Genomic DNA, 21,896 nt, shown 5'->3' on the forward strand with positions numbered 1-21,896 from the left:
TCACCATCACATCTATCCCCATGGTACATACTGTACATTCTCCTTCTTCATCACCATCATGTCTATCCCCATGGTACATACTGTACATTCCCCCTCTTCATCACCATCACGTCTATCCCCATGGTACATACTGTACATTCCCCCTCTCCATCACCATCACGTCTATCCCCATGGTACATACTGTATATTCTCCCTCTTCATCACCATCACGTCTATCCCCGTGGTACATACTGTACATTCTTCCTCTTCATCACCATCACGTCTATCCCCGTGGTACATACTGTACATTCTTCATCACCATCACGTCTATCCCCATGGCACATACTGTGCATTCCCCCTCTTCATCACCATCATGTCTATCCCCATTGTACATACATTTCCCCTCTTCATCACCATCACGTCTATCCCCATGGTACATACTGTACATTCTCCCTCTTCATCACCATCACGTCTATCCCCATTGTACATACTGTACATTCTCCCTCTTCATCACCATCACATCTATCCCCATGGTACATACTGTACATTCTCCCTCTTCATCACCATCACGTCTATCCACATTGTACATACTGTACATTCTCCCTCTTCATCACCATCACATCTATCCCCATGGTACATACTGTACATTCTCCCTCTTCATCACCATCACATCTATCCCCATGGTACATACTGTACATTCTCCCTCTTCATCACCATCACGTCTATCCCCATTGTACATACATTCTCCCTCTTCATCACCATCACATCTATCCCCATGGTACATACTGTACATTCTCCTTCTTCATCACCATCATGTCTATCCCCATGGTACATACTGTACATTCCCCCTCTTCATCACCATCACGTCTATCCCCATGGTACATACTGTACATTCCCCCTCTCCATCACCATCACGTCTATCCCCATGGTACATACTGTACATTCCCCCTCTTCATCACCATCACGTCTATCCCCATGGTACATACTGTACATTCCCCCTCTTCATCACCATCACGTCTATCCCCATGGTACATACTGTACATTCCCCCTCTTCATCACCATCACGTCTATCCCCATGGTACATACTGTACATTCTCCCTCTTCATCACCATCACATCTATCCCCATGGTACATACTGTACATTCTCCCTCTTCATCACCATCACATCTATCCCCATGGTACATTCTGTACATTCCCCCTCTTCATCACCATCACGTCTATCCCCATGGTAAATACTGTACATTCTCCCTCTTCATCACCATCACATCTATCCCCATGGTACATACTGTACATTCCCCCTCTTCATCACCATCACGTCTATCCCCATGGTACATACTGTACATTCTCCCTCTTCATCACCATCACGTCTATCCCCATGGTACATACTGTACATTCTCCCTTGTCATCACCATCTCCCTGTTTAGACAGGTGGTCTTCCTTATTCAACACATTCAAGTAGATCTATGAACCCTTGGGAGGTGGGTGGAAGAAGGGATAGAGAGAAAGAGAGAGACTGAACTCCAGATCTTCAACATCATGGCCAACACCCCCCCCCCCCTCTCTCTCTCATCCTTTTTACTTTTCATTTCATTCCATGAAGTTCACATCTGGATGGCAGATGTCTATCTCAGGCAGAACATATTAGTTATTTCTCCCTCCTTCTTTCCTCCTCTCTCTCTCTCTCTCTCTCTCTCTCTCTCTCTCTCTCTCTCTCTCTCTCTCTCTCTCTCTCTCTCTCTCTCTCTCTCTCTCTCTCAGTTCACTTTTCCCTCCCTCCCTCTCTTTTTGTGAGTGCAGGCAGGCATGGTGATAATCCTCCTCTCTTCCACCTGGCCTGGACCACCCACTCTCTCACAGCACTATAGAACTGAGCCAGCAGCCCACCAACAGAGAGGCAGAGCAGAGGCTGGGGGAATACCAGAACAGCACCACCATGTGGTGAACTTGGAGAACTGCACCGGGAATTACCAGGAGGACTTCAGCTGTAGTGGTGCCGGCTTTGTCTGTAGGCTACCACAGGCCTATGTCTCCACCTAGAGGGACGTGTGCAGAGACTGAACACGAGTTGAGTCGTGTAGGTTAACCATCACATGGGAACAAGTTATTTGGGAAAATTGTGTGAGTGAATGAAAGTGGAAAAGTGATGTCGCGGTATTTCCTATTTTGCAGAGCTTTCGACCAACATGGCTCACCGCCCGCGGCTTAATTGTCGGTCACGCTGAATGAACCCGGAACGCCGGAACCCATTTAGAGTGGAATTTGGACGGTGCCTGTGCTGTTGATGGGGAATATGAGTGGAGAGAGGAAGAAGATACTGTGTTGTGGTACACAGTGTCATCGTGACCCTGGGGGATTACACACTCACACGGATACATACACACACTCAAACGGACACACACACACACATGTACGCGCACACACACTGACGTGCCGCTCACACACACAGACGTGCTTGCACACACACTAACACACGTACACGCAGAAGGAAAACTTGCTCGCATGAATACAGACACACACACACACACACACACACACACACACACACACACACACACACACACACACACACACACACACACACACACACACACACACACACACACACACACACACACACACACACACACACACACACACAACCCCTAACCCACTCAGCCATTGTATTTTCTCCTTTTGGAAGTATCTGTGGTGGCTTTGCCAAAAGGGGAAGTGGGATGAGCACGTGATAGAATGAGGATGAGGACTTGCCGGGGGTCAAGGGTCATATAGGGAAGTTGATTGTAGCAGAGACCGTGGCTGTGAGGATAGGTCCCATGTACCACTTACCAATTGGTGGGCTGAAATTGCATTACCCAGTAGTTAATGCTTTAACTGTGGGGACAGATTTGGCTTTGTGGCTGTGAACTTGAACTTTGTGTTAACCGTGGTATCTGCTGTTAAAGGAAACAATCCTCTTGTGTCATTCCAACAGCCATTCTCCCTCTCTGTCCCAGCGGGTCAAGCCTCTGTCCAGAACTGAGTTCCTATAGTACTTCACCCTCTCTAACTCTCCCCCCTCCCCCGCTGCCCTCCCCAGCCAATCAGAAACATGGGGGTCTCAGTGCAGTGAGATTCCGCTGCATGCGTGGTGTGTGTGAGTGATGGGCGTTGGTGGTCCGCTGCTTTCACACCTGTGGCTGTGGCAGATATATCCTGTTTGGAAAGGACCGAAGGCCTCACCAACGTCCTTATGACCCCCCTACACACACACACACACACACACCATCTCACCTCCTCTGCTGCCAGGAAGTGTGCACAGGAAACAGCTGTCCCCTGCGTCCGTTCGACCCCCTTCCGGCCAGGTGCATCCTGGGAAAGAAGTGATGTGTGACTGTCGACTGACGTTCAGCTCTTCTATGGCGTCGTTACAACCCAGCCAAATCACTATTATGACTGAGTGTAGACATAATTGTGTAGATTGACATATTTCCCTGTACTGCAATTCTATTGATAATGCTAACCAACAATTAGTAAGTGCAATGTTCTTTTAGATTCTCCCTGACGATTACAGAGACCTGATAGAAATACAATGATAAATCCTACAGTCTACCTGTATGAGTAATTGTTCTGGGCTCCATCTCCTATGAACGTCCTATCTAATCAAAATCATAGCATTTGGCACATTCACACAGCTCTCAGATTGCCTTAGTCTTTCTATATATTGGCCTAGATTCCAGTGCTAAATGGACGCTCACCCAATGGGAATTCACCCCGTCATAACTAATGCATTGTGTTCTGTTTGAAGAAGAACAGACTCCAAGACAACCAGGAAAAATAACACCCAAATACATCTGTGGTTATGAGCTTAGACGTGTCTGTAGTCTGTCCCACTGGCCGTCACACACACACACACACACACACACACACACACACACACACACACACGCACGCACGCACGCACACGCACACGCACACACACACACTGTACTGTATTGTTTGTCACTTTCTCCATCTATAGCACTGTGAGTATTGCCTCAAACAATTAGGCCGTACTGATTCCTATCACCAGACACACAATAGTGTTTACATGAGGCTGAGGAAACGTGGCCATGGAGCCCATCTGTGTGTGCGCTTGAACGCTTATGTATGTGTCTTGGTGTGCGTGATTGCGTGAATGTGTGTGTGTGTGCTTGAGTGCTCATGTACGTGATTGTGTGAATGTGTGTGTGTGTGTGTGCTTGAGTGCTCATGTACGTGATTGCGTGAATGTGTGTGTGTGTGCTTGTTTGTTAAATGATGTGGACTTAATGGAGTTAAGATGTACAGACATAGATGAATATCTGTATATCATGAGTACTCACATTGGTATATGGTGGTCCTGTACAGTGATTAATTTGGTGATCCTGTACAGTGATTACTTTGGTGGTCCTGTGCAGTGATTACTTTGGTGGTCCTGTGCAGTGATTACTTTGGTGATCCTGTACAGTGATTACTTTGGTGGTCCTGTACAGTAATTACTTTGGTGGTCCTGTACAGTGATGACTTTGGTGGTCCTGTACAGTGATTACCTTGGTGGTCTGTACAGTGATTACTTTGATGGTCCTGTACAGTGATTACGTTGGTGATCCTGTACAGTGATTACTTTGGTGGTCCTGTACAGTGATTACTTTGGTGGTCCTGTAAAGTGATTACTTTGGTGATCCTGTACAGTGATTACTTTGGTGGTCCTGTACAGTGATTACTTTGGTGGTCCTGTACAGTGATTACTTTGGTGGTCCTGTACAGTGATTACTTTGGTGAGCCTGTAAAGTGATTACTTTGGTGGTCCTGTATAGTGATTACTTTGGTGGTCCTGTACAGTGATTACTTTGGTGGTCCTGTACAGTGATTACTTTGGTGGTCCTGTACAGTGATTACTTTGGTGATCCTGTACAATGATTACGTTGGTGATCCTGTACAGTGATTACTTTGGTGGTCCTGTACAGTGATTACTTTGGTGGTCCTGTACAGTGATTACTTTGGTGGTCCTGTACAGTGATTACTTTGGCGAGCCTGTAAAGTGATTACTTTGGCGGTCCTGTACAGTGATTACTTTGGTGGTCCTGTACAGTGATTACTTTGGTGGTCCTGTACAGTGATTACTTTGGTGAGCCTGTACAGTGATTACTTTGGTGGTCCTGTACAGTGATTACTTTGGTGGTCCTGTACAGTGATTACTTTGGTGAGCCTGTACAGCGATTACTTTGGTGATCCTGTACAGTGATTACTTTGGTGGTCCTGTACAGTGATTACTTTGGTGATCCTGTACAGTGATTACTTTGGTGGTCCTGTACAGTGATTACTTTGGTGGTCCTGTACAGTGATTACTTTGGTGGTCCTGTACAGTGATTACTTTGGTGGTCCTGTACAGTGATTACTTTGGTGGTCCTGTACAGTGATTACTTTGGTGGTTCTGTACAGTGATTACTTTGGTGGTCCTGTACAGTGATTACTTTGGTGGTCCTGTACAGTGATTACTTTGGTGGTCCTGTACAGTGATTACTTTGGTGGTCCTGTACAGTGATTACTTTGGTGGTCCTGTACAGTGATTACTTTGGTGAGCCTGTACAGTGATTACTTTGGTGATCCTGTACAGTGATTACTTTGGTGGTCCTGTACAGTGATTACTTTGGTGATCCTGTACAGTGATTACTTTGGTGATCCTGTACAGTGATTACTTTGGTGGTCCTGTACAGTGATTACTTTACTGATCCTGTACAGTGATTACTTTGGTGATCCTGTACAGTGATTACTTTGGTGGTCCTGTACAGTGATTACTTTGGTGGTCCTGTACAGTGATTACTTTGGTGATCCTGTACAGTGATTACTTTGGTGGTCCTGTACAGTGATTACTTTGGTGGTCCTGTACAGTGATTACTTTGGTGATCCTGTACAGTGATTACTTTGGTGGTCCTGTACAGTGATTACTTTGGTGGTCCTGTACAGTGATTACTTTGGTGATCCTGTACAGTGATTACTTTGGTGGTCCTGTACAGTGATTACTTTGGTGGTCCTGTACAGTGATTACTTTGGTGGTCCTGTACAGTGATTACTTTGGTGGTCCTGTACAGTGATTACTTTGGTGGTCCTGTACAGTGATTACTTTGGTGGTCCTGTACAGTGATTACTTTGGTGAGCCTGTACAGTGATTACTTTGGTGGTCCTGTACAGTGATTACTTTGGTGGTCCTGTACAGTGATTACTTTGGTGGTCCTGTACAGTGATTACTTTGGTGGTCCTGTACAGTGATTACTTTGGTTTGAGGTCCTGTACAGTGATTACTTTGGTTTGATTACTGATTGGTGGTCCTGTACAGTGATTACTCTGGTGGTCCTGTACAGTGATCCTGTACAGTGATTACTTTGGTGGTCCTGTACAGTGATTACTTTGGTGGTCCTGTACAGTGATTACTTTGGTGGTCCTGTACAGTGATTACTTTGGTGGTCCTGTACAGTGATTACTTTGGTGAGCCTGTACAGTGATTACTTTGGTGGTCCTGTACAGTGATTACTTTGGTGGTCCTGTACAGTGATTACTTTGGTGGTCCTGTACAGTGATTACTTTGGTGAGCCTGTACAGTGATTACTTTGGTGGTCCTGTACAGTGATTACTTTGGTGGTCCTGTACAGTGATTACTTTGGTGAGCCTGTACAGTGATTACTTTGATTACTTTGGTGATCCTGTACAGTGATTACTTTGGTGGTCCTGTACAGTGATTACTTTGGTGATCCTGTACAGTGATTACAGGTGATCCTGTACAGTGATTACTTTGGTGGTCCTGTACAGTGATTACTTTGGTGGTCCTGTACTGATTACACTGTTCCTGTACAGTGATTACTTTGGTGGTCCTGTACAGTGATTACTTTGGTGGTCCTGTACAGTTTGGTGGTCCTGTACAGTGATTACTTTGGTGATCCTGTACAGTGATTACTTTGGTGGTCCTGTACAGTGATTACTTTGGTGATCCTGTACAGTGATTACTTTGGTTCCTGTACTGATTACTTTGGTGGTCCTGTACAGTGATTACTTTGGTGGTCCTGTACAGTGATTACTTTGGTGATTACTTTGGTCCTGTACAGTGATTACTTTGGTGGTCCTGTACAGTGATTACTTTGGTGGTCCTGTACAGTGATTACTTTGGTGGTCCTGTACAGTGATTACTTTGGTGGTCCTGTACAGTGATTACTTTGGTGGTCCTGTACAGTGATTACTTTGGTGGTCCTGTACAGTGATTACTTTGGTGGTCCTGTACAGTGATTACTTTGGTGGTCCTGTACAGTGATTACTTTGGTGGTCCTGTACAGTGATTACTTTGGTGAGCCTGTACAGTGATTACTTTGGTGATCCTGTACAGTGATTACTTTGGTGGTCCTGTACAGTGATTACTTTGGTGGTCCTGTACAGTGATTACTTTACTGTTCCTGTACAGTGATGACTTTTGTGGTCCTATACAGTGATATCTTTGGTGGTCCTGTACAGTGATTACTTTGGTGGTCCTGTACAGTGATTACTTTGGTGATCCTGTACAGTGATTACTTTGGTGGTCCTGTACAGTGATTACTTTGGTGATCCTGTACAGTGATTACTTTGGTGGTCCTGTACAGTGATTACTTTGGTGATCCTGTACAGTGATTACTTTGGTGGTCCTGTACAGTGATTACTTTGGTGGTCCTGTACAGTGATTACTTTGGTGGTCTGTACAGTGATTATTTTGGTGGTCCTGTACAGTGATTACTTTGGTGGTCCTGTACAGTGATTACTTTGGTGGTCCTGTACAGTGATTACTTTGGTGGTTCTGCACAGTGATGACTTTGGTGGTCCTGTACAGTGATTACTTTGGTGGTTCTGCACAGTGATGACTTTGGTGGTCCTGTACAGTGATGACTTTGGTGGTCCTGTACAGTGATTACTTTGGTGGTCCTGTACAGTGATTACTTTGGTGGTCCTGTACAGTGATTACTTTGGTGGTCCTGTACAGTGATTACTTTGGTGGTTCTGCACAGTGATGACTTTGGTGGTCCTGTACAGTGATTACTTTGGTGGTTCTGCACAGTGATTACTTTGGTGGTCCTGTACAGTGATTACTTTGGTGGTCCTGTACAGTGATTACTTTGGTGGTCCTGTACAGTGATTACTTTGGTGGTCCTGTACAGTGATGACTTTTTCCATTCCACCTTGCTCTTCACTCATCGTTAGGACATGTTGTACAAACCAGCTGTGATCAATATTGTTACAGTGACACTGCCCTGCACACACACACACACACACACACACACACACACACACACACACACACACACACACACACACACACACACACACACACACACACACACACACACACACACACACACACACACACACACACAGTGGTGGAAAAAGTATCCAATTGTCATACTTTAGTAAAAGTAAAGACACCTTAATAGAAAATGAAAGTTACCCAGTAAAATGCTATTTGTATTAAAAGTAAATGGAATTGCTCAAATATACTTACATATCAAAAGTAAAAGTACAAATCATTTTTAAATCCTTAAATTAAGAAAACCAGATGGCACAATGTTCTTGTTTGTTTAATTTCTGCATAGCAGAACAGGACGACAGGCCAACACTCAGATATTATTTTCAAACTAAGCATTTGTGTTTAGTGAGTCTGCCAGATCAGAAGCAGTAGGAATGATCAGACTTTTTTAAAACTCAAGTACTTTACACCACTGCACACGCACAAACAAACACACGCATCCACACACTGATGCACACACACACCAATTACCTGCACACCCTCCCTATTGACCGAAGCTGTAATTAAACTATACAGGCTCCTGACAATGTCTCAGGACATTTTTATTAAGAAGAACGTTGAGAGAACGTGAGAGAACGTTGTCGCTCTGACATGAAAACATTAAAACCGAGCCGAAACAACTCTGATTTCTTCCTCGGGACATTTATATTGAGCTGATTGTTTAGTGTTTTGCATGAGAAAACGTTGTCGGCCTGACATTAAAACAAATCCTCACTGCTTTCTTCCTCGGTCAGGGGTGAAGCGGAAGTAGTCTGTTAGGGTTTTGTTGCTATTATTATTTCTGATCTACAGTTTGGGTTTCACACAGTACCGCAGGAGCCCAAATGAAAATGTCAACAATTTGTCTAGTTTCTTCTCTCATTTTGTCACGGGTGAGAGAGCATAAAAGAGTTGATTGTCTGTAAACTCTGAGGTCAGTTAGGCATGCAGTCTTTGAAGAGGGAGGCCCAATCTGCCTGGGGATGTTTTGTGTTCAACTGGACTGGGCTGCCGTGCAATCGTTTGATGTCAGCTTTTAGAACGGATAAAGGCTTTGCAGACAGAGCAATATAAATGATCATATGTACATGTATTTGTGATGAAGTTTGTTAAACACCTGCCTCTGCTCTGAAGGGTCTACCTTCAGCTCACGCTCTCATGTATATTGCACTGTATGTGTAATGTACATTTTGTTTAATACTTTTTCGAAGTATATTACTACCAATTTAATGCAGAAGCACAAGGTTAAGTTATTGCCTGGGGACTCACAGGTCATGGAACAGAATATATATCTGGTAGCAGGCAAAAAGCCTGACTCAGGGGAATTGTCTTCAGACCGCATGTTGCTTTTTATACGTTACACGCAAATCCACCCAGATAGATACAGCCTTGCTACAATATTAGATGTAGTTATATTTATTTGAGTGCTTTCAACTGAAACTGCAGGTGCTTAACTCGTAGGAGCTATACCCATAGTAGCTAAACTCATAGTAGCTATACCCATAGTAGCTAAGCTCATAGTAGCTAAACTCATAGTAGCTAAACCCATAGTAGCTATACCCATAGTAGCTATACCCATAGTAGCTAAACTCATAGTAGCTAAACTCATAGTAGCTAAACCCATAGTAGCTATACCCATAGTAGCTATACCCATAGTAGCTAAACTCATAGTAGCTAAACTCATAGTAGCTATACCCATAGTAGCTATACCCATAGTAGCTAAACTCATAGTAGCTATGCCCATAGTAGCTAAACTCATAGTAGCTATACCCATAGTAGCTAAACTCATAGGAGCTAAACTCATAGGAGCTAAACTCATAGTAGCTATACCCATAGTAGCAATACCCATAGTAGCTAAACTCATAGGAGCTAAACTCATAGGAGCTAAACTCATAGGAGCTAACTCATAGGAGCTAAACTCATAGGAGCTAAACTCATAGTAGCTATACCCATAGTAGCTAAACTCATAGTAGCTAAACTCATAGGAGCTAAACTCATAGTAGCTATACTCATAGGAGCTATACCCATAGTAGCAATACCCATAGTAGCTAAACTCATAGTAGCTAAACTCATAGGAGCTAAACTCATAGTAGCTATACTCATAGGAGCTAACCTCATAGGAGCTAAACTCATAGTAGCTATACCCATAGTAGCTAAACTCATAGTAGCTAAACTCATAGGAGCTAAACTCATAGTAGCTATACCCATAGTAGCAATACCCATAGTGTCACGCCTTGGTCTTTATATTTTGTGTTTTTGTTATATGTTTGGGTAGGCCAGGGTGTGACATGGGTTTATATGTTGTATTCGTATTGGGGTTTGTATTATTTGGGATTGCGGCTGATTAGGGGTGTGTCTATTTAGGCTTGGCTGCCTGGGGCGATTCTCAATCAGAGTCAGGTGCTTGTCGTTGTCTCTGATTGAGAACCATATTTAGACAGCCTGACTTTCGCGTTGTAATTTGTGGGTGTTTGTTCCTGTCTTAGTGTTGTTGTCACCAGATAGGCTGTAATAGGTTTCACGTTTCGTTTGTTGTTTTCATATACAGTTATTTCATGTACCGCGATTATTTTCATTAAAGTCATGAGTAACCTACACGCTGCATTTCGATCTGACTCTCTTCATTCAACGTTACACATAGTAGCTAAACTCATAGGAGCTAAACTCATAGGAGCTATACCCATAGTAGCTAAACTCATAGGAGCTAAACTCATAGGAGCTAAACTCATAGTAGCTAAACTCATAGGAGCTAAACTCAGAGTAGCTAAACCCATAGGAGCTAAACTCATAGGAGCTAAACTCAGAGTAGCTAAACCCATAGGAGCTAAACTCATAGGAGCTAAAATCATAGGAGCTAAAATCATAGTAGCTAAACTCATAGGAGCTAAACTCATAGTAGCTAAAATCATAGTAGCTAAACTCATAGTAGCTAAACTCATAGGAGCTAAAATCATAGTAGCTAAACTCATAGTAGCTAAACTCATAGGAGCTAAACTCATGATGATTGGTTTAATATGTAAACCTACAGTGATACTTAGCCTATGCCATCACAGGTCCCAAATGGTCATCATTCTCTGGGGCCTTTGCAATGTTTGTCTTTCAGACTGTCTGGGTAGGAAATGACGGAGACAATAAAAAAGAGGAATTGACCTTGAGAGAGAGAAAGAGAGAGAGAGGAAGCAGAGTCTTGAGGAAAGTTACTGAGATGACAGTATTGTCCACCATGCAGTGCAGTGCCACAGGTGTGATGATGTAATCACAGAAACAACCAGGACTGTCTCCATTTCTATCTTTTTTCGCTCTATCCTTTTCTTTCTCTCTATCTGTCTACCTTTTCCCACCTCTGTTGATCCTATGGTAAACACTTGTCAGAGCTATAGTGCTGCAAGTGCTGCAGACAGGGAAGTAGTTTAAATAGGACATGGATATATTAGGTTTTCCCCAATAAGATCTATTGTCTGTAGGTGTCTGCATGGCTTCCTTTGTGGTGTTATTCTATTGTGATGCAAACACATTCCCTCCATTATGGTTACCGTCCAAGTCCCTTCATATTCTAGGATTGGCTGCCCTGGTGGAACGATGCGTGCCTGTGTGTGTGTGAACCCATGAGTGTATGTCTATACAGAGTGAGATTGTATGCGCATGCGTACGTGTGCATGCGCATGTATGCGCGAGCGTGTGTTGGTATTGGGGTTGGGGGGAGGGGGAGAGGAGAGGAGAGGAGGGGGGTACATTTCCTTATCTGCGGGTCACAGGCGGCTTTGAGAGCGTTATCAGTAGCCACCACATTGTACTAGCACATCCTCTTGTCCAGTGGGGAGCGGAAAAACTCTCCTTGCAACCAAGTTCTCTCTCTCTTTCTCTCTTCTGTGTCTCTCAGTCTATCCCTTCGCTCTCTCTCCCTCTCTCTCTCGCTCCCTCTCGCTCCCTCTCTCTCTTGCTCCCTCTCTCTCTCTCTTGCTCCCTCTCTCTCTCTCTGTCTTTCACTCTCTCTCACCTCTCTCTCTGTCTCTCTCACCTCTCTCTCGCTCTATCTCTCTCTGTCCTTCACTCTCTCTCTCACCTTTCTCTCTCTCTCTCTCTCTCTCTCTCTCTCTCTCTCTCTCTCTCTCTTGCCCCCTCTCTCTCTCTCTCTCTCTCTCTCTCTCTCTCTCTCTCTCTCTCTCTCTCTCTCTCTCTTTTACTCTCTCTCACCTCTCTCTCTCGCCATCCAACTAGAGCTCTGTCTCTTCCTGGCATGGAGGGAGAGAAGGGAAGAAAGTAAAGAAAGAGAGATTGGGAACTAGAGACTGACATAAGAACACGAGTACGACATGGTCAGCATCACCTTGTCAGCTTGTGCTCCTTCGTTCACCAGAATCCCCACAAAGGATTGAAAAGGGCATTTTGTTTATTTTGTTATTCCTTGACCAATTTTTGACTTAATCTCTTGGTCTTTTGGATTTTTGATATTACATCTTTTTTTCAAACATTACTGGAGTTCCCAATTTATTTAAGGAGGACGGAAAGTAGATGTGCCATGTGCTACCTTACCTATGGTACTGTAGGGTCCTGTGGGTAAACAACTGTACTGACAGATCACGCTGGTTTTCATGCTGCGTAGGTGAGTAGGTCTGCACTGGTCAATTTAAATATTACTGTATAGGGTAAATGCTATTGAGTTCAAAGCCATTTCTCAATTTATCGTAAGTTATTGTTGTTAATTTATTGCATGAAGTTATAGTTCATTTTTCTTTGTGCAAAATATTTTTATGGAGGAAAACCTGTTATGTGTTTTTGCCTGTTCTTTGATCAAATAAATAACGTAGAAAACATTACAATAAAATACATGTTTGTGTATTTACCACAGCTATAATAAACATAACATCATATACATAAAAAAATATATATCTTTGCAGCCATACAGATATAAGACCACCAAATTATATTCATAATTTATGACTTGAAATGAACAACAAATGAGTGCATTGAGTTTTACACAGAAATACAATATGATTTTTGTCTCATGTCAAAGGAAACAAGGAATAACAAAAAACAATTCTGAATCATTACGAACATGAATTAAACATTATAATTTGATTGCAAATAATCAAATATATTTTTTTTTAAAACATGTAACAAAAAGAAAGACTCCAACACATCTTTGGGAGAATTTGTTCCATTGTTGTTTTTTTGATTCAACTTTTCTATTAATCAAATGTTTATATTGAAAAGCTCACCTTGCCTGTTCTCTCTCTCTCTCTCTCTCTCTCTCTCTCTCTCTCTCTCTCTCTCTCTCTCTCTCTCTCTCTCTCTCTCTCTCTCTCTCTCTCTCTCTCTCTCTCTCTCTCTCTCTCTCTCTCAAAAATGTGTAGATTTATATGTCATTTCTTACCAATGATCTACACAAAATACTCTGGAATGTCAGTGGAAGGAAAATTCAAACATTTTTTGTTCGATGAATGAAAAAGTAAACAGTAATATTTCTTGATTAGATAAGTATTCACCTCCCTGAGTCACTGCATGCTACTAACACCTTCAGCAGCGATTACAGCTGTGAGGCTTCTTGGTACGTTTCTAAGAGCTTTACACACCTGTATTGTGTAATATTCGCCCATTATCATTTTTTAAATTCTTCAATCTCTGTCGAGGTGTTGGGGATTAAGGCTAGACAGCCATTTTCATGCAGATAAAAGTCAAAACTGTAGCTTCACATGAGCTGTCCTCGCTTCACCACTCAGGAACATTCACCGTCTTCCTGGTAATCAACTCCCGTGTAGATTTGGCCTTGTGTTTTAGGTTACTGTCCTGCAGAAAGGTGAATTTGTCTCCTAGTGTCTGTTGGAAAGCAGACTGAATCAGGTTTTCCTCTAGGATTTTGCCTGTGCTTAGCTCTATTCCGTTTCTTTTTATCCTAACCCCCCCCACCCCAGCCTTTGCTGATGTCGAGCGTACCGTTGCCATGATGCAGCCACCACCTTGCTTGGTAATACAGAGGCAGGTACTCAGTGATGTGTTGGATTGGCCCCGAACAGAAGGCTTTTGCATAAGGAGAAGAGACCGTTGCAAAATCCAGCCATGAATTAATGAATCATCCAAGTCTTGCAGAAGCAGAACCTATAAGACAACTGTGAACTTCCTTGAAATGAGGAAAACACACACGCAGTATGATACCAAACAATGGACACCCATGACAACCATGTTGAGCCTGTCATCAGCTCGTGAGAGGGCCAGGGATACTGGATTTAGCTTTGATGTAGATTATATATGGAAAAATGTATCATTTTAATTTCCTAATTAATTCAAAATTCTTAATCTAGCTTTATTTTATTTTCACCACTTCCAGAAGAATTATCACTGAATTACCAAAGTGAATTATTGTAATGTTTGTTTATGTGCCAATGAATCCATTAAGGGATGGCTTGCCAACTGGTGATTTGACACGGAAAATAACATTTCATTCATTCATTCCAGTATTTGAGCCACTAAATCATGTAAAGCAAATGTGTCTTATCTCTTTTGTTCTGCAGGTTTGAAAACCGTCCAACATTTATGCACCGGGGACAATGTGGATTGTATGGACAGTTTGATTCATATCCGAAAAGACAGACAGACAGACTGGGGGACTAATCAACAGTGTCGGCCGATGGTGACTCATTCAAAGACAACGTACTTGGCTATTCTTCAGGATGTACTATGGGAAAAAGACGTCTAGACTACTAAACTTGAAACCAGACCAACCAGTCTGCTGTGGAGCTCCAAGAAGATCCAGAGACGCCTCGGTCAGAACACTAGTAAACACTGGCACATGATTATTGATGTGAGCATCGTCTGCCCAGCCACTGTAGATTGGACACAGCCTCTTGAGTGGGGCCATGAATGCAAGATCACACTCACACGCTCTCTCCTTTTTTTCCTTCTCTCTCTCTCTCACACACACACACACACACACACACACACACACACACACACACACACACACACACACACACACACACACATACGCACTCGCTCTCACACACGCACTCGCTCTCACACACGCAACAGGCCTCAGAATGAGAGGTGACAATAAGACTGGACTGAGCCAAACCCGAGGGCATCAGCCTTAGCTTCAACACCACCCACAGACTCCTGACCCCTGAAAACCCAGGACCCACACAGCCCATCACAGACACCTCTGGACTGATTAATAACAGCAGTAGACAACCCGTCGTTCAGGAGGACCAGGGGACTAACAGCATAATAAGGGGATATTATCTGGAGTAGCCGCAGAGGCTCGGGGCTGAGAGAGGTCTGTGGAGGTCTATAGGTGTCTAGCAGCAGCAGCTAGTGGCCGAGACACTATGCTGGGTGAGAGAGACAGAACAGCGGAAGGGGTGAGGGGTGCAGTGGTGGGGTGCCTTCCCACAGGTACCATGATGGAGAAACTGAACCCCACCTCTGACCCCCTATCGGAGTCTGAACGACTGAGCCCTCAGCAGGCCCCCTCACCGGCTTCACTTGACACTAGTAGCCCACCGCCGGTTAATGAACCAGGGAGTCCGGGAGACAGGTTTGTCCCACCGAGCCCCCCTGCCTCCCCCCCTCCACCTCCAGAGTCCCCTACCAAGTTGCTTGACCACCCTGCCGCCACCAACATCGCACCTGAACCACCGGTCTCCATGGAAACAAACAACACCAAGGGAGGAGGTTTAATTTGCTCCTCTCCGAAAGCCCCCTCCTCCTCTCCGCCTCCTCTTCTCCCAGCCCCAGTGTCTACATCCACTACCCCTGCCGTCCTCCCTACATCCTCCTCCTCCTCTTCTTCCTCCTTTTCCTCTATTGCCCCCCTCCCTCCCCACATCCCTGTTATTAGTCTGGGACACAGTAAACCCCCCCACCCCCTCTCCCTCCCCAGTAACACCCCTCTAACCACCCTGCACCCCATCCCCAACCACCCCCACCACCATGACCCTTACCATCACACCCACCACCACGGGGGCATCCGCCTCACCCAGCTCACCTCCCTGTCAGGGACCAGACCAGGGGCCCCACCGATACCCTCCCAGGGCTCCCTGCTGCCCCACCAGTACCTGCCACCACACCACTTCTTCAGCAGGTGATAGGGAAATGTTTCATATTCACATTATATTCCATTATCCAGTGGAGGCTGCTGAGGGGAGGACAGCTCATAATAATGGCTGGAATGGAGCCAATGGAATGACATCAAACATGTGGTTTCCTTGTGGTTGATGTCATTCCAATGACTCCATTCCAGCCATTATTATGAGCTATCCTCCCCTCAGCAGCCTCCACTTGCATTATAATATTTCATGTTATGACTGGCTTTCTGATACTGTATGGCAAACTGTTTCACTATAACTGACAGTTTCACTACAACAACTGACTGTTTATAACGTAGATTTCTCTTTCTGCTTTTCCTAACCCTTAATCCTAACCAATTATTCAACTAGAACGACTACTTCCCCATGTCCTATAATCACTATGATGAAATATCCTTCTGCCTCTTCATTTTCAGCAGGAACGTTGTTCTATTTTAGCAGCATGTCTCTGCCAGTGTCAGCCCTAACGAGAGAGAGCCTGCTGACAGCATGTACCCTCCATCAACATCCCAAACATAATCACCATACAGATCGCTTTGCTCGCTTTCCCTCCCTCAGTAAATCTGAAATGTTTTTTTGCCATTTCAAATCCATTTAACAATTTGAAAACCATTTAACATATGATTTACTCCCCTGAATGGCATCGTTTGTACTTCTACAGTTTATATTAGTTTATTGCTTGGATACTTTTGTTTGTTATCTTTCATTTCCAATGAAAACTCTCTCACGTTCCTCCCTCTTTGGACACCACTATAATAATGTTTCATAATGTTTACATACTGTTTTACCCACTTTCATATGGTTATACTGAAGTCTAGTCAAGGCCATTATATTTAACTATTGCTATAACAATTGCTAATCCTACGTATTCTTCAGATATACTACATATTCTATCCACATACTGTCCACAATGTCTATACGTCCCACCACAAATAAACACAGTTGAAGTCGGAAGTTTACATACACCTTAGCCAAATACATTTAAACTCAGTTTTTCACAATTCCTGACATTTAATCCTAGTAAAAAATTCAGGTCAGTTAGGATCACCACTTTATTTTAAGAATGTGAAATGTCACAAGAGAGAATGATTTATTTCAGCTTTTATTTCTTTCATCACATTCCCAGTGGGTCAGAAGTTTACATACATTCAATTAGTATTTGGGAGCATTGCCTTTAAATTGTTTAACTTGGGTCAAACATTTTGGGTAGCCTTCCACAAGCTTGAATTTTGGCCCATTCCTCCTGACAGAGCTGGTGTAACCGAGTCAGGTTTGTAGGCCTCCTTCTGCACACACATTTTCTGTGGAATTGAGGTCAGGGCTTTGTGATGGCCACTCCAATACCTTGACTTTGTTGTCCTTAAGCCATTTTGCCACAACTTTGGAAGTATGCTTGGAGTCATTGTCCATTTGGAAGACCCATTTGCGACCAAGCTTTAACTTCCTGACTGATGTCTTGAGATGTTGCTTCAATATATCCACATAATTTCCCTGCCTCATGATGACATCTATTTTGTGAAGTGCACCAGTCCCTCCTGCAGCAAAGCACCCCAACAACATGATGCTGCCACCCCGTGCTTCACGGTTGGGATGGTGTTCTTCGTCTTGCAAGCATCCCCCTTTTTCCTCCAAACATAACGATGGTCATTATGGCCAAACAGTTCCATTTGTGTTTCATCAGACCAGAGGACATTTCTCCAAAAAGTACGATCTTTGTCCCCATGTGCAGTTGCAAACCGTAGTCAGTTTTTTTATAGCGGTTTTGGAGTAGTGGCTTCTTCCTTGCTGAGCGGCCTCTCAGGTTATGTCGATATAGGACTCGTTTTACTGTGGATATAGATACTTTTGTACCCGTTTCCTCCAGCATCTTCACAAGGTTCTTTGCTGTTGTTCAGGGATTGATTTGCAGTTTTCGCACCAAATTACGTTCATCTCTAGGAGACAGAACGTGTCTCCTTCCTGAGCGGTATGACGGCTGTGTGGTTCCATGGTGTTTATACTTGCGTACTATTGTTTGTACAGATGAACGTGGTACCTTCAGGTGTTTGGAAATTGCTCCCAAGGATGAACCAGACTTGTGGAGGTCTACCATTTTTTTCTGAGGTCTTGGCTGATTTCTTTTGCTCTTCCCATGATGTCAAGCAAAGAGGCACTGAGTTTGAAGGTAGGCCTTTGAAATACATCCACAGGTACTCCTCCAATTGACTCAGATGATGTCAATGAGCCTATCAGAAGCTTCTAAAGCCATGACCCACTGGAATTGTGTCATGCACAAAGTAGATGTCCTAACCAACTTGCCAAACTATAGTTTGTTAACAAGACATTTGTGGAGTGATTGAAAAACTAGTTTTAATAACTCCAACCTAAGTGTATGTAAACTTCTGACTTCAACTGTATATACACATTTGTACTCCGGACTCCAACATTGCTTGTCCTAATGTTTCTATATTTCTTCATTCCAAGATTCATGTGTATTGTTGTGTATGTTAGATATTACTGCACTGTTGGAGCTGGGAACACAAGCATTTCGCTACACCTGCAATAACACCTGTTAAATATTTGTAAGCGACCGTTAAAATGAGATTGGATTTGATTTGATTCTCTCCTTCTCTCTCTCTCTCAGTTCTCATCTTGGTCCCTCTGGTAACTATGGAATCTTTTCCAGTAGAAGCATCAAGAGACGGTCCTCTTCACACTATGAGTTGGATCTCAGTGATGGTAAATAGAAGATAAACTGGGGTGACTGTCCATGGACTACTGACCAATACCAGCATACGATAAATCAATCAGAAACCGTTTATGTAGTGTATGTATGTACACATACACCACAGGAGGCTGCTGAGGGGAGGACAGCTCATGATAATGGGCGGAACGGAGTAAATGGAATGGCGTCCTGGAAACTATGTATGTGATGGATTTGATACCAGTCCTCTGATTCCGCTCCAGTCATTACCACAGGCCCGTCCTCCCCAATTAAGGTGCCGCCAACCTCCTGTGATATACACTGAGTATACCAAATATTAGGAACACCTTCCTGATATTCAGTTGCGTGTATGTACATGTGCATACTAGTACGTATGTGTATTTAATGCAGTGTGCCTGTGTATCCTCATCCAGCGGGCCCTCCTCAGAAGCTGGCGAGGCGTGTGTTCACCAACAGCCGGGAGCGGTGGCGCCAGCAGAACGTCAACGGGGCCTTCTCTGACCTCCGTAGGCTCATCCCCACCCACCCTCCGGACAAGAAGCTCTCCAAGAATGAGATCCTCCGACTGGCCATGAAGTACATCGACTTCCTTGTCACCCTGCTCAACGACCAGTCCCAAGACAAAGCCAGGGGCTCGCCTGAGGAGGAGACCCAGGATGAGAGGGCCCAAGTGGGGCTGAACAACAAGGATATGCACCCACTTTTCCAGGGTGACACTCCCTCTTCAACTATGGTCTACCACGACAGAGGAGACTCCACAGACTCATCGATCATCGCCCTGGCAACCTCCCCGACCTCCAGTTGCTATAGCAACACAGACAGTGAGGAGAACCTGGGGGGCGGGGCTAAGAGCTCAATGGTGGTGCCGCGGGGCATTCCGGGAAAGGTCAAAGGTCAGATTCGGACTGCGGTGACACTTGCCAACGACCAGCGGTGACATGACATGTGACGTCACAAAGAGGACAAAATTGAATACCTGGTGGCAAGTAATATCCGACAAACTGACAGAAAGGACACAAATGTACAGTATACTTACTACTCTACCAGCAATCTATGAGACTTTTGGAATCGATGTAGTTCTTTCAATAACATGGTATATCTGCAAGGTCAGTTCTGAGTTCTTGTAGCAGTTTGTGGTAGTGTTTGACTGCCCCTCTGTCTGGATTTTGTGTCCTGCAGTGTGGGACTGAGGCTTTCTGGGTAACGTAAGCTGTTTCATCAGAACTGAGGCTTCTATAGGGCTACCTGGGAAATGTAGGCTTGACTGTTTGTACATGCAGTCAGCACAGTGTCAGTTGCCCTAAAACCTCTGAAGGAGCCATGTTGACCTCATGGCTTTTTGCTTCCTGAAGTTTGAGACATTAAAAAACATCAATGACGGTAACCTTCAGCCACTAGTTTATGTGGCAATTTTTGAAGTTTCCTATTTTCTTTCTTTAGTCAGATGAAGAAGATGGTCCCACCCTCCCTCCCTTAGAAGACAACATTGTGACACAGTTGTCCCAAATGGCACCCTATTTCCTGTTTAGTGCACTACTGGTCAAAAGTATTGCACTATGTAGGGAATAGGGTGCCATACGGGACATTGACCGTGCTAGCTGACCGAAATAAAGAGTGTTTTAGTTCTCTCTTCCTTATTCAACATCCTCTTATTGCACTCCAGAATACATGCAGCCCTGTTATCAGCACAATTTCTCAACCCATACAATTGTTTCGCTGCTGTGTCCAGTTTGAGAAACAGACAGTCTAGTCGCTGGCAAAGTTGTTCTGTGAAGGGGTGAAGATGTGTTTTTGTGTTCAGAAAATCAACCGTGCTTATTTTATGGCTGTAAGTTGGTTTGTGATCCTATAAAAAGTGTGTTGTGAGAAAGTGCACATAAGAACATTTTGTATTTTTATTTATCTAATATGAATTAATTAATATGAACCCTAACTTCCTGTCCACACCCCAGGTCAACCCTAACCCTAACTTCCTGTCCACATCCCAGTTCAATCCTAACCCAAGCCATAGCCCATAACCCTAACCCTACCCACTGTGCACAGATTCAAAGTCTATTCCAAGTTGGTTCAACATTTCATTTTAATGACGTGGAACCAACGCTGATTCAACCAGTGTGTGCCCAGTGTGTGCCCAGCTCAACTCTAACACTACCCCTATAATACCACTCTGAGAGAATGCCTTGTCTGCACTCAATCAGTCATCCATTACCATTTAGAAAAATGTTGTCTTAGAGAGAGAAAGACAGAGACAGAGACATGAGAGATTGATGCTTGACAGAGAGAGAGAGACAGAGAGAGAGAGACAGAGAGAGAGAGACAGAGACAAGAAGTACCAGTTCTTAAGAAAGGTGGAAAATGCTCATGTCCATGTAGACATAGCTGAGTGATGACAGTACCGTGAGAATACCCGGACGTGGAAAAATGCTCCCTGCTGAACGCCTGCAGTCCACTGTCCCTTCAGTGAAGCTGCAAACGGGTGTGGAAATGGAGGCGTGGGTGGAGGGTAAGGGGTGGTGGTGGTGGGGAGGTGAGGGTGTTGGTGGGGGTGGAGGGTAAGGGGTGGTGGTGGTGGGGGTGTTGGTGAGGGGGGGGTATGGTGGTGTGGTGGTGGTGGGGGGGTAAGGGGTGGTGGTGGTGGGGAGTTGGGGGTGTTGGTGAGGGGGTGGAGGGTTGGTGGTGGGGAGGGGGGGGTGCAGGGGGTGGAGGGTAAGGGGTGGTGGTGGAGGGGGTGGGGGTAAGGGGTGGTGGTGGGGACATATGCTATTTAATGCAGGGGGTGGAGGGTAGGGGTGGTGGTGGGGAGGGAGGGTGGGGGTGTTGGTGAGGGGGGGGGTGG

General features: G+C 44.4%; 1 protein-coding gene across 3 annotated transcripts; it reads left to right on the plus strand.

Annotated features, from left to right (window-relative positions):
• Positions 1–12,433: 12,433 nt before the first annotated feature.
• Positions 12,434–20,933, plus strand: lyl1 (LYL1 basic helix-loop-helix family member). 3 transcript variants are annotated; one of them, XM_046331503.1, is made up of 5 exons: positions 12,434–12,878; positions 14,188–14,255; positions 14,785–16,352; positions 18,980–19,074; positions 19,474–20,933. In XM_046331503.1, exons 3-5 carry the CDS (start codon positions 15,598–15,600, stop codon positions 19,995–19,997), a joined length of 1,374 nt encoding a protein of 457 aa, XP_046187459.1. In that variant the 5' UTR covers positions 12,434–12,878; positions 14,188–14,255; positions 14,785–15,597; the 3' UTR covers positions 19,998–20,933. The 3 variants fall into 3 exon arrangements, with proteins under 3 accessions (XP_046187459.1, XP_046187458.1, XP_046187460.1); XM_046331502.1 differs by lacking the exon at positions 14,188–14,255; XM_046331504.1 differs by lacking the exons at positions 12,434–12,878; positions 14,188–14,255 and adding an exon at positions 14,280–14,419.
• The last annotated feature ends 963 nt before the right edge of the window (positions 20,934–21,896 follow it).

Source organism: Oncorhynchus gorbuscha, linkage group LG26 (assembly GCF_021184085.1).
Source record: "Oncorhynchus gorbuscha isolate QuinsamMale2020 ecotype Even-year linkage group LG26, OgorEven_v1.0, whole genome shotgun sequence".
NCBI classification, from domain to species: Eukaryota; Metazoa; Chordata; class Actinopteri; order Salmoniformes; family Salmonidae; genus Oncorhynchus; species Oncorhynchus gorbuscha.

Bases quoted from the DNA above. Each gene is read 5' to 3' on its own strand.
- lyl1 (XM_046331503.1), top strand. From the start codon at position 15,598: ATGCTGGGTGAGAGAGACAGAACAGCGGAAGGGGTGAGGGGTGCAGTG. The intron at 16,353-18,979 runs GTGATAGGGAAA...TCTCTCTCTCAG, and splicing joins CCACACCACTTCTTCAGCAG to TTCTCATCTTGGTCCCTCTG. The intron at 19,075-19,473 runs GTAAATAGAAGA...ATCCTCATCCAG, and splicing joins TGAGTTGGATCTCAGTGATG to CGGGCCCTCCTCAGAAGCTG.